This window comes from Papio anubis, chromosome 16 (assembly GCF_008728515.1).
Source record: "Papio anubis isolate 15944 chromosome 16, Panubis1.0, whole genome shotgun sequence".
Taxonomy (NCBI): Eukaryota; Metazoa; Chordata; class Mammalia; order Primates; family Cercopithecidae; genus Papio; species Papio anubis.
The window spans coordinates 11,987,998-12,004,540 of NC_044991.1; the positions used below are offsets into that span (position 1 = coordinate 11,987,998).

A 16,543-nucleotide genomic window follows, 5' to 3' on the forward strand; every position below is an offset into this window, starting at 1 on the left:
AAGTCAGATAATACATATGTAACATTTTGTCCAGGGTGAAGACATTTCCATTAATTGGTCTTACTCACTGTAGCTCAGCTGGAAAAATGCTTATTCTCAATCAGTTTCTGTACCCTTCTTAATATTAACCCAACAACTTCCCCAAATACGCCCTCTGGATCTTCTGCTAAGATCCCTTCCTGGCAAGCAGCTTTCCTCAGCCCAGTCAAGAAGCTGGTCATGGCCCTTTGCAACATTCAAGGACATGGAAAATGAAGGCATGCTGAGGTCCCAAAAGCCTCAGGCAGAGAGCCTACGAGTGTTCACACAGCATGCTCTGCCTCTCTTTACGGCTCTCCAGTTTGGGGAGAATTTGCTTGAGAACCTGTGTTTGTGCAGCAATTTGATCAAGTCTGCTATGAACAGATGCTTATGTTTACTACATTTATTAATACAGGCAGCTGAAGGAATTGAGAAATGGGGAAGGGTTTTGGGAAGGCCTAGCCAAGGGAACACTCAAGGCATGTGTCTCTCTGACTCTCTCCCTTCCCGCCCTCCCTCCTGCTGTGAAAGCTGTGGAGATGTGCACAAGGTTATAGGCCTTGCCACTCCCCTCGGCACTCCCACTGTCTGTCCAGGGAGGAAGATCAGTGGCTCACAAAGGCAAGCTTAGCAATGGGATCCAACACGGAGTCCTCTGCTCCCTTTCTTTCTCAGTTAATCCATTAGATAAGCTGCTTAAAATTTTTTTGTTTTGTTTTTTTTTTTTTTGAGATGGAGTCTTGCTCTGTCGCCCAGGCTGGAGTGCAGTGGCGAGATCTCGGCTAGCTGCAAGCTCCGCCTCCCGGGGTTCAGGCCATTCTCCTGTCTCAGCCTCCTGAGTAGCTGGGACTACAGGCGCCTGCACCCACGCCTGGCTAATTTTTTGTATTTTTAGTAGAGACGGGGTTTCACTGTGTTAGCCAGGACGGTCTTGATCTCCTGACCTCGTGATCCACCCACCTCGACCTCCCAAAGTGCTGGGATTACAGGCGTGAGCCACCGCGCCCGGCCTGGTTGTTTTTAATGTTCCTAGCAGGAATAGTTACTTAAAAATTTAATCACACTTGACCCTAAGCTTTTTGGGAGCCTCTGGACAGTCCCATTCATTGCTGTATCATCAGACCTCACATAGTACCAGACACACAGGAGCCTCTCAACAAGGGCTGTGCACTGGCCTATCCTCTTCCCAGGCTCCAGGAGGCCACCCTTCAGGGCCTCTCGAATGTGGCCTGTGCCTCCTATGGCTGTCTTCTCCATTTCCTCCCCAGGCCTCCCCCTCTGAAGGTACTACCTACCTGGTGTCACCTCCTCAAAGTAGCCCAATCTTCTGCAGAAAACATTTCTGAATGTAACAAGTAAGCCCCAGGAGAAACCCTCCTCTATGCCTCTGCAAAAAATATGACAGGTCTTCAAGGGTACCTGGTTTTTACCAAGAGGATCTCTTCCCTAGCCTAATGTATGGGAGAGATCAAGGTTCAAGCCTTGAGAAGACCATTACTCAGAGGACTGGGCACCCCTGCAAAACTTGCCAGCCTTACCCGATGTTAAAGCCCCAAACCAACAGGCCTCAGTCTCAGAACAGTTCAGATTTGGACATAACCAGACCCATGCAGCCCTGCTGAAGCCTCTCCTCCTTGGGGCGCCTCCCACTCACCATGAGCATGCAGAAGTCAGGCAGATGGCCTGTCATGCCGAAGACAGTGGTTTTCAGGTACTTCTCATGACCAGCCAAGTCGATGAAGGTAATGACTTTAGTGGACTTCTCACAAATCTTGGTCCACTCCAGGCTGCCGCCATGGCTGTCAGGCTTGTTCACTACATTGCCTTCACTGTCAAAGCCCAGAATGTCGTTGCCTACACTGCTGGTGCGACCAGATTCAATTTCATGTTTGTGGCGGAAGAGTTTCTGGCGGGCAAAACCTCGGCCATTGTCCAGCTCCCCATGTGTCAGGACCCCCAGAAGCGTGCTTTTGCCAGCATCCACGTTGCCCACCACTGCTACCCTGCGTGTAGATGAACCCATACATCTGTGTGAGAGTTAGTGCGTGAGTGAAGTGGAGTGACCACTCACAACCCCAGTAACTGGATCCGCAAGTCCAGGCTTGCCCTGATCCCCTCCGGCTCACAGCTCCTCCTTGAGCAGGAGGAGCACAGTGGGAAGGTTCCTGGAGCTGCTGCTAAAAAGTCATCAGAAGGGTCCAGACTCCCACAGCAGCTATCTCCCTTAACTCCCACTAGCTTGCGGGTGCTGCCAGGAAGAGCCGCAAGGCTACCAGAGGCACAAAAGGCTCTTCTCCATGACCCTGGTTTCCAGGCTCACAGGCTGAAGGGAAAAGAAACAAACCCACAGAGAATGACCACAGAATGCACGGCTGGCCTCTCTTGTGCTCCTTCCAAAGGGACAGGGAAGTGCAGAATTAGAGCAAGAAGCCACCACGTCCCCGGACACTTCTTTCCGTTCCTCAGGAGGGGAAAGGATGGAGCTGACATGCTGAGTGCCACAGGCTCAGTCACCAACCTCCATGAAGAATGGGGACCCCGGCCGGGTGCGGTGGCTCACGCCTGTAATCCCAGCACTTGGGGAGGCCAAGACGGGCGGATCATGAGGTCAGGAGATCGAGACCATCCTGGCTAACACGGTGAAACCTGGTCTCTACTAAAAATACAAAAAATTAGCCGGGTGTGGTGGCGGGCACCTGTAGTCCCAGCTACTTGGGAGGCTGAGGCAGGAGAATGGCGTGAACCCGGGAGGTGGAGGTTGCAGTGAGCCGAGATTGCGCCACTGCATTCCAGACTGGGTGACAGAGCGAGACTCCATCTCATAAAAAAAAAAAAAAAAAAGGGAAGAAAGAAAAGAAAAAAAGAATGGGGACCCCAAACCGTCCTGAGACCTCCTCACCTGACCTCCAGGAAGTCATTGTCTCCTACTCGTTTCCGGACCAGGTAATCACGCACGCGTCCCCCAGCTTCTTGCCGTTCCCGCAGAAGGATGACATCGGCCTCTATCTGTTCCGCCATGCTCTTCACTGTGGCATAGGAGGCCTCCATGTCAGCTTCACTCAGCCCATACTCAGTCCCATCTGGTGACAAGAGCCCAGACATCAGCAGGAGAGAGAGTCCTGACCAACCAGCGTGCCAACCAGCCAGCCAGGAACCCCACCTAACAAAGGCTACCACCCCGTGACCCCAGCACTGCAGAGGAACCCCTGGGGTCCTTTCTACCTGAGAGAAAACCTGGGCACACACCAAGTTAAAACATGACAGTGCCACAGACCTCCCCATCAAGCAGAGCATTCGCTAATTCATTCAATAACAGTCACTGAGGCTCTCCCAGGTTTTATGCCAAGCCTCATGCTGGGTACTAGGACTACAGGTGCCCCTAGTGAGCTCACAGCCCAGTGGGGGAGGCAGACAGGAAATTAATTAATTGCAATACAGCTCACGTGCTGCACTCTAGGACTGTGCGAACAGAACATAAAGCACTGCCTGGGGAAGCCGAGGACAGTTTTGCAGAGGACTGACGCCAAGCTAGGTCAACAAGTGCTGGGCCTGCAGAAGGAGGAAGGACATCCTAGCCAGAGGAACAAAGCGTGGCGTGGCAGATCATGGCACGTTCAGGGACCAGGAAGCAGCTCAGTGTGTTGGGGAGCAGGATGGGTGACATGGAGTGGCGGGAGACCACATGAGAGGTGGAAGCAGCACAACAGACGGACAGCAGCGACACACCTTCTGCACCAGGCAGTGAGACACCCGTGGGCTGAGGCAGGGGAGTAACATGATCAGATGGCTGTGGGTTAAAAAGATCTCCTGGGTAGCAGTGCCGAGTGTGCACCAGCAAGTGAGAGACCAGTAAGGGGGAGTCCAGTTAGGAAGTAATTCTAATAATGCAGGCAAGAGATGATGACGACAGAAAGATGGAGGAAAATGGGGGAGGAACTCAGAATCATTTTAGAGATAAGATTTTTAACTGAGGTGGCTCAGGTGGTATGTCCAGCAAGCAGCTGGAGAAATGAGTTTGAGCTCAGGACAAGGAAGGGAATCAGACAGAAGGCAGGACCAACCGACGAAACAGTTATTGAGCTCCTACTACATGACAACCTGTCAGCTGCTTTCCGTGACGTGTTGGATTTAATTTCCACAATCACTCCCTCAGCCTTTCCCAGCTGTCCTGTCTCCAAGCGCCCCTGTTCCTTCCCTAGCTGGCTAACCCCTTCAGCATGTGTGATTCTCTTCCCCCACACCAAGTATTCTCCTTGTCTCTTCTTCTCCTCCTCCCACTCCAAACAAGCTCCTAAACTAAGGAAAGGAAAACCACCCCCTTTCCCTTGCCCCTGCTTATCTGCAAAGCTACCATCTCCTGTTTTTCCTTTCACCATCAAACATCTCGAGAGTCATCAATGCATGCTGACTGTACTACCCCACCATCTACTCACTGGGAATCTGCCCACTACAGAAGAAACCGCAGCTGTCACATGCCACCAATGGCCTTTTTTGAGACGGAGTCTCGCTTTGTCGCCCAGGCTGGAGTGCAGTGGCGCGATCTCGGCTCACTGCAACCTTTGCCTCCCGGGTTCAAGCGATTCTCCTGCCTCAGCCTCCGAGGTAGCTGGGATTACAGGAACCCGCCATCATGCCCGGCTAAGTTTTGTATTTTTAGTAGAGACAGGGTTTCACCATGTTGGCCAGGCTGGTCTCGAACTCCTGACCTCAAGTGATCCGCCCACCTCGGCCTCCCAAAGTGCTGGGATTACAGGCGTGAGTCATCATGCCTGGCCCACCAGTGGCCTTCTAAACTCTCTATCTAATGCCCTCTTCTTGACTCCCACAGCATTCGATACTGCTGGTCACTCTGCCTTTCCCTCTTGAAGCACTTCCCTCCTGCCCTGCTCGCGCATCACCTGACCTCTCCTGATGTGCCTCCCCACCCCTGTCCCCCAGCTCCTGTCTCCTGAATGCCAGTCTTTTCCAGTAGTCTGTCAGTGGTCCTGTTCTGTTTTCTCCAAACTTTCCCCTTGGCCATCCTGTTCTATGGCTTCAGCTGTCATTTTGAAAACTATAAAAACACTCATTCCTAACACCATCCTATGCCCAGAACTCCAGACTGAATTTCCAACTGCCTGGATGATACCTCCTAGAAGTCTGATATCCAAATTCAACACCCACCCCAACCCTCTTTTAAACAGCACAAACACTAACAATGTTAATAAAGCATTTTATTTCTCACTGTAATCTTATGAGGTAGGCATTACTGTTCCCTATTAACAGTGGGGTAAAAAGAACCTAGGGAGATCTCAGAGCTGGGAGGGGCCATGAGTTCAGGTCTTCAGATTCCAAACCTAGAGCCTTTTCCTCCAGAGCAAGGGTTCCTCTTACTGCCTGACCAGTTCCTTCTTTATTTCTGACAATGACAATACCATCTTCTCTAGCCACCAGTCTTCTCAGTCCAGTCCTGCTGATTCTAGCATTTTACCTTGCCTCCTTCCCTGATGTCTGCCCTTTTTGCCAATCCACAGCCACCAGCCTGATTCAGGCTCTTATTCTACCTGAACCACCACAACAGACTCTTAACTTTTGTCTTTACAAATTCAGTCTATTCCCTCCAACCAACCCCTTAAGGTCCTAAATAAAGCACAGCTCTGATGCTGTCACTTCAAGTCAAAGCCTCTGAATGGCTCCCCAGGCCCAGCTGCTTAACAGCCTCCCCATTTGTGCCATACTCCCTCCTCACTCTCCCCTTGTAAGCTCTGTCCCAGTGCAAGCGGCCCCATCACACACGCAGCACTCCCCTTCCTTGTGCTGGGGTTTTCTGCACGGTCCTAGCTCTATACCTTTGCTCATGATTTCCTATCCTGGAAGCCTAACAGTGCATCTCCTCCTGGCAAAATCCTACTCATTCTGCCCACAAACGTCTGTGTCTCCCTTACATTTGCAAAGTACTGCCTTGTGCAACAGTGTTTTGGATACACATCCTCCCCTCCCCGCACAACACATAAGCATCTTGAAAACAAGGAACATACCGCAACAATTTCCTGATGCCCCACAACCAATGCCTTTCCTACATCAAGTCCTCAAATGTTTGTAAAATGTAAAACAAATGAACAAAGAGGGAGCGGCTGGCATGAGTAGTTTCTAAATGCATGGCCAAGTGAGCTGTGAAAGCCTTCCGGGTTAGAGAAGGGCTTGCTGGGAGTGTTCCTGAGAAGGCTGGCAAAATTCTATTCAATCTCCCCTGCCCCTGTTCTTTCAGGTCCTGCTCCCCACCAAGGGCTATCACCAATGTCACCTTGTCCATCAGGGCTCTCGGTCAGTCACATTACCCGTCTCCAGCATGCATCACATTCCTTACTCTGTGGAGGTGGAGACAAAGGTGGAGGAGAAAAGCTGCAGAGGTCCAATTACTAAAGGCCACATATTCAGCCATGCCAGACTCTAATCAGATTTCCATCCTGCCGGCTCAGTTACCTTTCTTATATGTATTCTCCTCTTCTACAGGCTGCAAAGACTCCCTAGACTTTCAGAATAAAAGTCTAACCTCTGTGGCCTGGCATTTAAGGACCCTGAGAATCTGAGCCCTGCCTTCCTCTGCCCAGCCTCTCCTCCTACCACGCAGGACCTCATACTCTCCACTCATCCCACTGGATTACTTCTGGTCCACTATATATTCCTGTCTCCAATGCCTCCACACCTTTGTGAGAATGGTTTCCTCTGCCCATTCACTATTCCCTCCATCTACCTGGAAAATTCCTACTCATTCTTTAGAATCAATTAAAGGGGCAGCTCCTCTTCACAGCCTTTCCTGACTCTTCCACAAAGACTTAGTACTCCTCGGCTAGGTGCGGTGGCTCATATCTGTAATCCCAGCACTTCGGGAGACTGAAGTGGGGGCAGATCACCTGAGGTCAGGAGTTCGAGACCAGCCTAGGCAACATGGTGAAACCCTGTTCCTACTAAAAATACAAAAATTAGCCAGGCGTGGTGGTGGGCACCTGTAGTCCCAGCTACTTGGGAGGCTGAGGTGGGAGAACTGCTTGAACCCAGGAGGCAGAGGTTGCAGTGAGCCGAGATCGCACGACTGCACTCCAGCCTGGACGACAGAAAGAAACTCTGTCTCAAAAATAATAATCATCATCATAATCATAATCATAATAATTTTAAAAGACTTAATACTCCTCCTAGGTCCCCTGAACTTTTATTTTATTTTTTATTGTTTTTCTTTTGAGACAGAGTCTCACTCACCATCTCAGCTCACTGCAACCTCCACCTCCCGGGTTCAAGTGATTCTTGTGCCTTAGCCTCCTGAGTAGCTGGGATTACAGCAGTGCACCACCATGCCAGCTAATTTTTTGCATTTTTAGTAGAGATGGGGTTTCACTATGTTGGCCGGGCTGGTCTCGAACTCCTGACCTCAAGTGATTGGCCCACCTTGGCCTCCCAAGGTGCTGGCATTATAGGCATGAGCCTTCTTTTTGAAAGAAATCTCACGATAAATCAACTACAACCTGGGACCCTTAAAACAATTATTACTGCAACTACTAATACTAGCTAACACTTATGTAATGCTTACTATTCCCGATGATCTCCTCGAATTCTCATTTAATCTTCACTACTACACCATGGGAGAGATTCTATTATTATCCCCATTTTAAGACAAGGAAAAGATTCAGTAGGCAAATCCAGGCCTGCCAGGCTCCAGATCCTATAGATTAGGCCAGACTGCCCCCTTTTAAAATAACAACATTAAGAATGTATACTTAAAGAGCACATTCCTCTACACTGGTTATAATTTTTAAATGTCTCATTTCTCTATGCAAAATTTCTCTGAGGTAGGATGAAGAAGGTGTCATTATTCCCATTTTACAGAGAAAGGACGTGATAAACAGAGGTGAAGCAGCAAGGGAATCACTGATGAAACTGACTCCTTGGGGCCCTGTATCTGGGTTCATCTTCTGTTTAATATTCAACTTGTTTAACTAGTTATGATCTCTATTTGTAAATAATTCCAGCAGGAGGAGTCACTATGAATCTAATGGCATCCACCTGGTGGATTCGAGGATGATGTTTGGGTATACAGATGTGTTAATAAATGTCTGACATCTTACGCTTTGCCATGGGTGGGTTAATTAGTTGTGAGTTGTCAAGGCATGGTAAAATTCACTGAGTCCACATAAAAGGATGAGGGGAAAAGGGAGTCTTAAGAATCTGGGTCTTCAAAGAACAGACTCAACACTTGTCAAAATTAACCTATATGTGGTTCCTGAAATTCTACAATCATTAAGTGATCTTTGAGTGGTTCATCTTATTAGAGCAGGCCAGATGTGCACCTGACATCAAAGCTTCAAAAGGCTACCAATGATCTCCTGGTCAACAAATGGAATGTTTTTTCTTTTGAACCTGGCACTCACTGCTGCCTCTGTAACACTTGATAATGCTAATCAACTCTCTTCCTTTCTTGATGCGCAACCTCTTAGTTTGCCTATCTCTCTGACCATGCCTTCCTTTAGGTGGTAAGACCCGCATCTAGGGAGGTAGCAGCAAGGATGGGAAGGAAAGAACAGATATGAAAGATATTTCAAAGGAAGGCACAGCTGCATCTGGAGAGCAAATCCTTCTTCCTTATGTCACTCTTACATTTCCAAATACTGTTTCCCATGGAGATTATTTGTGTATATGCTTTCTTTCCTCCTTGGGGCAGGGACTGGATTTTAAGTTTCCAAAAGAGCTTTGCAACAGTCGCAAGCCTTAGAAGATACTTAATAGATATGTGTCAAATAGTTTAAGAATGGTTTTGAGATTTCTTCAATCTTCAACTCAAACTACAAAAGAATTACTACCTGGCTTTACAAAGCCTACATTCAGCAAAGGAAAGTGTTTCTTTAATGATGCATCCAGGCCCACCTGGACTTCCTGCAAAGATGACAGAGACAAGTGCTGGTATGGGCTGAATCGTAATCGTTAACATCCCCAGCTGTCATTTCAGCAAAGATAATTCCATAATGAAGACGAAGGTAAGCAGGTCTTGTATGGAAGTTGTCAACTAGGAGCATCCAGGGGAAAAAAAACCGTAATATACTCTGGGATTGTTGTAAGGGCTGCCTTCCTCTAAAATAGTAGGTTCTGTTACAAGGAATAAGCAGCTTGGAGAACAATAACTAGTCCCTTTCAGAATGGTTACAAGTCTATGTGTCTGATGACCTCTGTTATCCCAGCTATCCAGACTAAATGGTCAGTATGGTCTGGGGCAAGGAGCCTGACTGAAGAGAGGAATTCTGGGCATCTTTTCTTTGCTGACACCAAGAAGAATCACAGAGGTCCTCAGCTAAGCAGAAAATAAGTAGCAATGGGATCTATAAACAGAGCTTGGAAGGGAAGACCTCCAGCAGCCCAGGAATAAGCTTAATTCTAGACCTAACTATGGCTTGCCCTATTACCTTAGACAAGAAGTTCCTTTGCTTTGTGCTTCATTTCCTCTTATGCAAATGGAGAGTACTGGAGGCAAAAAGGAAGCATCTATAAAACTGCTTGGAAAGTGAATCTTTCAAGTCAACCATATCATGGCCACTAAGGTCAGAATTAACATTCGCTTTGTACTTTCATGTACTCCAAACAGTTCTGCAGACACTAAAGAATCACTGTAACTAAGACACATAAGCAGAAAAGTTGAAAAAGAGGGGAAAATGTGCTCTAAATAATTTTTACTTTTTTTGAGACAAAGTTTCACTCTTGTTTCCTAGGCTGGAGCACAATGGTGCGATCTTGGCTCATTGCAATCTCCACCTTCCAGGTTCAAGCAATTCTCCTGCCTCAGCCTCCCGAGTAGCTGGGATTACAGGCACCCGCCACCACGCTCAGCTAACTTTTTGTATTTTTAGTAGAGATGGGGTTTCACCATGTTGGCCAGGCTGGTCTCAAACTCCTGACCTCAGGTGATCCACCTGTCTTGGCCTCCCAAAGTGCTGGGATTACAGGCGGCAGGGCCACCGCGCCCGGCCCAATAATTTTTTAAAATAAAGTGAAAGGAAAACTATGCTCACCTGATCCCTGCCCAATGACATATATGGTCTCTCCGCATCCCTCGTCCATCCTCTCCCACATCTGCCGAAGTAGGCTGTCATACTGCTCTGAAGTAGGGCTCACTAGAACCAGCTAGAAAAGAAACCAACAGCCTTAGGACCACACTTGCTAGAAGAGCACCACAGCCAAAGCCGATCAATATAGCCTAACCAAAGATTCTGACTGAAACCCACAGCACCCTCATCTAAAAAAGCTGCACAGCCCCTTCATGCCCTCTCTGCTTCTCCTGAAGTAGCCTTTGAGCCTCAGGCCTTATATGAGCCAAATGATATACTAAAATGTGTATGTCTGAGCCATAACCCATGGTAAAGAGGGCACAAGCAGCCTGCCTCCTGCTGCTTAACAGGAGGGGCAGGACCCAAGTGACTGAGAATATGGCACTGTGGATAGAAAGCACAGTTCCTTCCATCTACATGCCAAAGGCTTCTACCTGCAGTTGACATCTGGAAGCCCACAGGACATTTACCTCATATACCTCCATGCGCTCCACCCACAGGCCAGTGGCTCCCAGGATAACAAAAGAATTCTGTTCTATCTTCTTAGCTATATTGAATATTTGGGAATGAAAACTGCCTGCAAGACTCATCTTCATCAACAAAACACCATCACCATTACCACTACGAGGAGTATTACCACCATCATTTTGCCAATGTCTGCCAATAACATTCAAGTATCAACCACTTATTTGGGGAAGCCATTTGGCAATCAGACCCCATTCTCTAACTACTCCTGTGTGACCTTGGACAAAGAATTTAACCCCTCTGAGTTTCAGTTTTTCAATCTATAAAACGGAGTTAATACTATCTGCATCCTAAGGCCACTGTAAACAGCAAATATAATAACATGTAAAGCATCTAGTCCACAGCTCAATAAATGTGAAACTACAAGGTTTTCTTCACCCAATCATTCCCAGAAAAACCTTGTTGGATGAAACTAGCCACCACTATTCACTAAGTGTTTCTCCCTTTGGAAGCTCTCGGAGCCTTAGGTCTCCACATTTACTGTTGTAAGGATATGATCCTTTAGCTTCTAATCTGTTCCTCTGGAATCAATCTATTCAATCCAACCCTTCTCTCCCTCCACACCGTCACTTTTTCTTTTTGAGATCATCAATAATATACATATGATTTTTTTTAATTGTGAGGACTTCCCCAGCTATGTGATGAAATAACACTTCTAGGAATATTAAAAAGAAATGAAGGTACTACCGTCTTTGCAACTCTGCCCTGCAATTTCCTACCATGTTTCTTCAGCACCTTGACCATGTGTTGACATCCAGTTTGTTTGCTCTGGAGTCAGGTCCATAATCTTGTAACTTCCTGAGTTGACTCATCAGAGCTTGTAATTGTAACCTGGATGTTTCCTGGGTCTTTTACATCATCCTGGCCATCCCTCTCTCTAAGTTTGGCCATCCTCATTATGGCATTAAAGGCACAAGACAGGACCAATTTTGACAGGCTAGCTGGCTTCCATGTGCTCAACTGAGACTAGAAGGGCAAAGAGCAGTTGAAAATAACTTTCTTAGGTTTCAGGGGAAGTTCCTTCCAGTTTAGGACCAAGTTTCATGCAAATCTGCCGCCATAAACTATAAAAAGTCACAAATATTTTCAAAGTTGGATAAAATGTCTATTGTAACTATCCTACACACGTAAGTGGTGGTATTGGTGTTCTGTCTTTTACCTACTGCTATTTAATCTGCACAGGAAATTAGGAACTATCTCGTTCACTTCAAACATTTACTGAGTCTAGTGCATCAGGCACTATTAGATGTCTTATTATATATTTCTAATTTTTACAACCCATCTGTACAACGTCACAGAGGCTTTCGATGGTAGGGCAGGAAAGAGAACTCAGCCCTGTCTGACTCCCAACTTGGCATTCTTTCCCTAAGGAACGTTAAGCACCTTCAAAACACCAGTCAAATCTTATATTTACTTTTCTGTTCTTCACAATGTCAAGCCGTTGGCGAGCCCTTAATTCCTGCCTACCTTCTCGACAGCTCAGAAGACACGGTTTTAAACGTCCTTCACTACTCCACTCATACAAGATGAGCTTCCACTCCCAGGATAGCGAGACTAAGGAGCCTACCCATCTTTCCATTTTGTTTCGGGTGGCCTCGAAAAGTAGACATTCTCGGACATGCTCGTCCCCAGCTGAGCGACTACTTTCTGTTTCCTTTCCCGAGTCTGGGAAGAGACGCGGCTGCCACCCTGCCCTGCCTTCCGACTACCTTTCTTCGACTACCTGTCTTCGCGAGCGTCTCGGCCCCCTGCCCGGGCCCCCTCGCCCTTCTGCTGTCCCGCGCGGTCCAGGGAGAGGAGATTCTAGGTCTTCGAATCCCCTCAAGCGGGGACCCGAAGAACGGGGAGGGGCACTGAGCGGGGACAGGGACCGCGCGGAGCGCTGCCGGCATCGGGCACCCCCGTTCCACGTGGCAGAGCCGAAGGGTTGCGATCTCGGCGGGAGACGGGAGGGCGGGAGGCTGGGTTGGCGACGCGGGGAGCCAAGGTGGGTGCGGGGACCATGGTGACGGCCCCTCGCGCCGCAAGCCCCAGCACGTCCCGGAGACCAGCAGGTGGGCGGGCTCGGCCCCTTCCTCCCATTCCGCGCTCCCCGCGGAGAGGACGGCCGCTGGCCCCGCCGTCGCCCCGGAGACTGCTCGGCCCGCCGCTCGCTCCCCTCAGCGCCCGCCGCCGCCGCCCGGGCCTACCTTGCTGGTGAGGTCCAGCTCTGGCTCGCCGTTGAGCGCCTCGCCGTCCTCGCTGCAGTCCGAGTCAAAGCCGCCGTGGAGTCGGGCGGCGGCCGCCGCGGCCCTGGCCGCCCCCGGGGAGCTGGGCTCGGGGGCGAACATAGAGGCCGGGACCGGCGAGTCCATCGCGGAGCGACTGCGCTCCGCCGCCATCTTTAATAACTTAGGCTAATTCGTAGCCGGCTTCCCTCCCTCCCCGGCTCATTTGACTAATCTATGCACAGAGCTCCGCCCCGCTCCTTATCGGAATAATTTATGCAAAACTTCTCCAGCCGCGTACTGGATGTCACGTATCTCTAGCTAAGAAACAGTCGACCAGGCCTCTCAGCCACCAATCCCTGCAGAGCGTTCAAGTACCTAATGAATAATTAATGAGGCCCAAACCCCAACAACAAATGTCTGAGACGTCACGCGCCCTGCTCCCAGCTTGGGAGGGGGCAGTACCGAGTCCCCGCTACCCGCCTGAAGCCTTCCCGCCAACGGGAGCAGAGAAGAGTATGACTGACACAACAGCCATCCAATGAGGAGAGAAATACAAACAACGTTACTTGTCAACGCCCCTTCACTCTCCTTGTTTCCAGAGGCGGCGCTGAGCCTGCAAATCGTACTGAAAAACAGTAGGCGCTGTAAGCCTTCCGATGACGGACAGGGGCAGGACCCAATCGAGTCATAGAACACGTCCCGCGCCTGGACCCGCTCACGGAGATAGTAAACTGCAAAATGAGCCTCCCACTCGATTCAGTGACTGAGGCAGTCGCTGGAACGCCGATGTCCAACGTGCTGGCATGCTCCAGGCAACTTTAATAGTAGGATCGATGCTGTACGTTCCAAGAGTTGTAATACTATAGCAGCCAGAGTGAGGCAATAATTAAATGCTGACCTTAGGGAGAATTCTACATTCACTGCCTTTGCGGAGACAATCACACGAACTAAAAACAGAGGCAAGCAGCTAAAATTAAAAGCCAAAAAAACACCTCACCACTTTTGTGGTGAACTGCTAAACCGAGATCTAGGGTCTCATAAGGTAGTTTCCCATGGGTTATTTTTCCAGAGTCATCAGTTGTGAAAAGCCCCAACCCAAAATGCCATCAACACAAGTTTTAGTGTCTTGAATTCCTGTTTCAAAAACCGGAAAACCCTAGGCCATCATTGCCTGGCGAAATTAGGGATTAACCAACGTCTAATAACGTCGGCCTTGGCCACTCGTCCCAGGCATCAAGCAAACAAGAGCATGTTTGAGAAGATAAGGAATCCAAGATTTAGGGTTTGGACCTAAACCCTAAATCTTTAGTGAGCAAGTGGCAGGACTGAAAATGGCTTTCAGTTTTGGGGATCTACCTAAGAAGAAAGAAAGTGTCTTCTTGTCCCTGTTTTCCACTACTATCAAGTCTTTCTTTTTTTTTGTTTGTTTTAATTTTGAGACAGAGTTTCGCTCTTGTTGCCCAGGCTGGAGTGCAGTGGCGCGATCTCCGGCTCACCGCAACCTCTGCCTCCTGGGTTCAAGCAAGTCTCCTGCCTCAGCCTCCTGAGCAGCTGGGATTACAGGCATGTGCCACCACACCCGGCTAATTCTGTATTTTTAGTAAAGACAGGGTTTCTCCATGTTGGTCAGGGTGGTCTCGAACTCCCAACCTCTGGTGATCCGCCCGCCTCGGCCTCCCAAAGTGCTGGGATTACAGGCATGAGTCACCGCCCCAGCTTACTATCAAGTCTTATTTGCACAAACACAGCTGGGAATCTTGGACAGGAAGTCATCTGAGTCCAAAGGTCTTGATACTGTTCTTATGTGCTTTTTAATTTCTTCCTTGCCAAATTGCTCACCACCATCCTATATGGGCTGGGAGCAGTGGCTCACACTTGTAATCCCAGCACTTTGGGAGGCGGAGATGGGTAGATCACCAGAGGTCAGGAGGTCGAGACCAGCCTGGCCAACATGGTGAAATGCTGTCTCTACCAAAAATACAAAAATTAGCTGGGCATGGTGGCATGCACCTGTAATCCCAGCTACTCTGGAGGCTGAGGCAGGAGAATCCCTTGAACCTGGGAGGGCAGAGGTTGCAGTGAGCCAAGATCACACGACTGCACTCAAGCTTGGGCAACAGAGTAAGATTCCGTCTCACAAACAAAATAAAACAAAACGAAACAAAGTACTAGAGGCCTGAACTCATAACTGGCTTCTGAAGGAGGGGCACAGTCTTGTGGGACTGAGCCCTTAACCAGTGGGATCTGACAGTATCTCCAGGTAGACAGTGTGAGACGAATTGAATTGAACCAGAGGACATCCAGCTGGTGTCCCCTGCAGAACTGATGGGTTGCTGGTGGGGAGAAATCCACACATTTTGGTGACCAGAAGTATTGTGCTGTATTGAGAGTAGAAAATTTTAAAAAACAGACTTTGGCTTTTCCTATATGGCCCAGATTGATAGCATCTCACCAACTGGCTCTTCCAAAGAGTTCAAGTCGGCTGGGCGCGGTGGCTCATGCCTGTAATCCGAACACTTTGGGAGGCTAAGTGGTGGATCACTTGAAGTCTGGAGTTCGAGACCAGCCTGACCAACATGGAGAAACCCCGTCTCTACTAAAAATACAAAATTAGGGGTGTGGTGGTGCATGCCTGTAATCCCAGCTACTCAGGAGGCTGAGGCAGAAGAATGGCTTGAACCCGGGAGGCGGAGGTCACAGTGAGCGGAGATTGAGTCATTGCACTCCAGCCGGGGCAACAAGAGAGAAGCTCCGTCTCATAAAAAAAAAAAAGGGTTCAAGTCCAAAATGTGCTGACTGCTGATAGCGAACTAAAAAACATGCCCTTTGCACTACAGCCTTTACCCAGAAAAGAACTCTCAGAGCAGGTACTTTTGAATTGAACAGGGAACTCTATTATGACATTTTAGAGAAGGAATTCCTTACCCTACCCATCTACACGTCTTTCTGAAGAAAAGTTGGAGCCTAGGTTCAAATTCTGTATTCACTATATACTGGGTTCACATACCATATGTGTGTGACCTTAAGCAAGTTAACTTCTCAGAGCTTATTTTCTCCTTTGAATAAATAAAGTATCTAACAGGATTAAATCAGCTGCAAATGAACTAATATACGTAAAGCACTTAGAACAGTGATTGCTGCACAGCAAGCCCTCAAACTATTCATATGTAAATATAACCACAACTGTGAGTAGCTTACAATTTTTTTTTTTTTTTTTTTTTTTTTGAGACGGAGTCTTGCTCTGTCGCTCAGGCTGGAGTGCAGTGGCAGGATCTCGGCTCACTGCAAGCTCCGCCTCCGGGGTTCACGCCATTCTCCTGCCTCAGCCTCCCGAGTAGCTGGGCCTACAGGCGACCGCCACCATGCCTGGCTAATTTTTACAGGGGTGAGCCACCACGCCGGGCCACAAAAATTTAAGGTAATTCAGAAGTTGGCTGGACAGAGCCAGAGGGCTCCTCACCCTGTGGCAGGCACTCCAGCGTGTTAAGTTATAACATTGAGCGTAATGGTGTTAAAATAGTCGCGTTTGGGCCGGGCCTGTAATCCCACCACTTTGGGAGGCTGAGGCGAGCGCATCACGAGGTCAGCAGATTGAGACCATCCTGGCTAACACGGTGAAACCCCGCCCCCACTAAAAAATACAAAAATTAGCCGGGCGCGGGTGGTGGGCACCTGTAGTTCCAGGTACCGGGAGGTTGAGGTGCAGGAGAACAGGTGAAC

The 16,543-nt window shown here is 48.8% G+C and overlaps 1 protein-coding gene across 6 annotated transcripts in view; it reads right to left on the minus strand.

Moving 5' to 3' along the window:
• GTPBP1 (GTP binding protein 1) overlaps nucleotides 1–14,101 on the minus strand; it is a 33,647-nt gene extending 19,546 nt beyond the window's left edge. The window contains exons 1-4 of one of the 6 annotated variants that reach the window (XM_031656294.1): nucleotides 12,803–14,101; nucleotides 10,053–10,164; nucleotides 2,921–3,101; nucleotides 1,676–2,024 (exon numbers count right to left, since the gene is read on the minus strand). In XM_031656294.1, coding sequence (XP_031512154.1) covers nucleotides 1,676–2,024; nucleotides 2,921–3,101; nucleotides 10,053–10,164; nucleotides 12,803–12,994 — 834 coding nt within the window. In that variant the 5' untranslated portion in view covers nucleotides 12,995–14,101. Of the gene's footprint in view, nucleotides 1–1,675; nucleotides 2,025–2,920; nucleotides 3,102–10,052; nucleotides 10,165–12,080; nucleotides 12,749–12,802 lie in introns of those variants that run through there. The other 5 variants (XM_021921558.2, XM_031656295.1, XM_031656296.1 and 2 more) reach the window with 5 other exon arrangements.
• Between the last annotated feature and the right edge of the window lie 2,442 nt (nucleotides 14,102–16,543).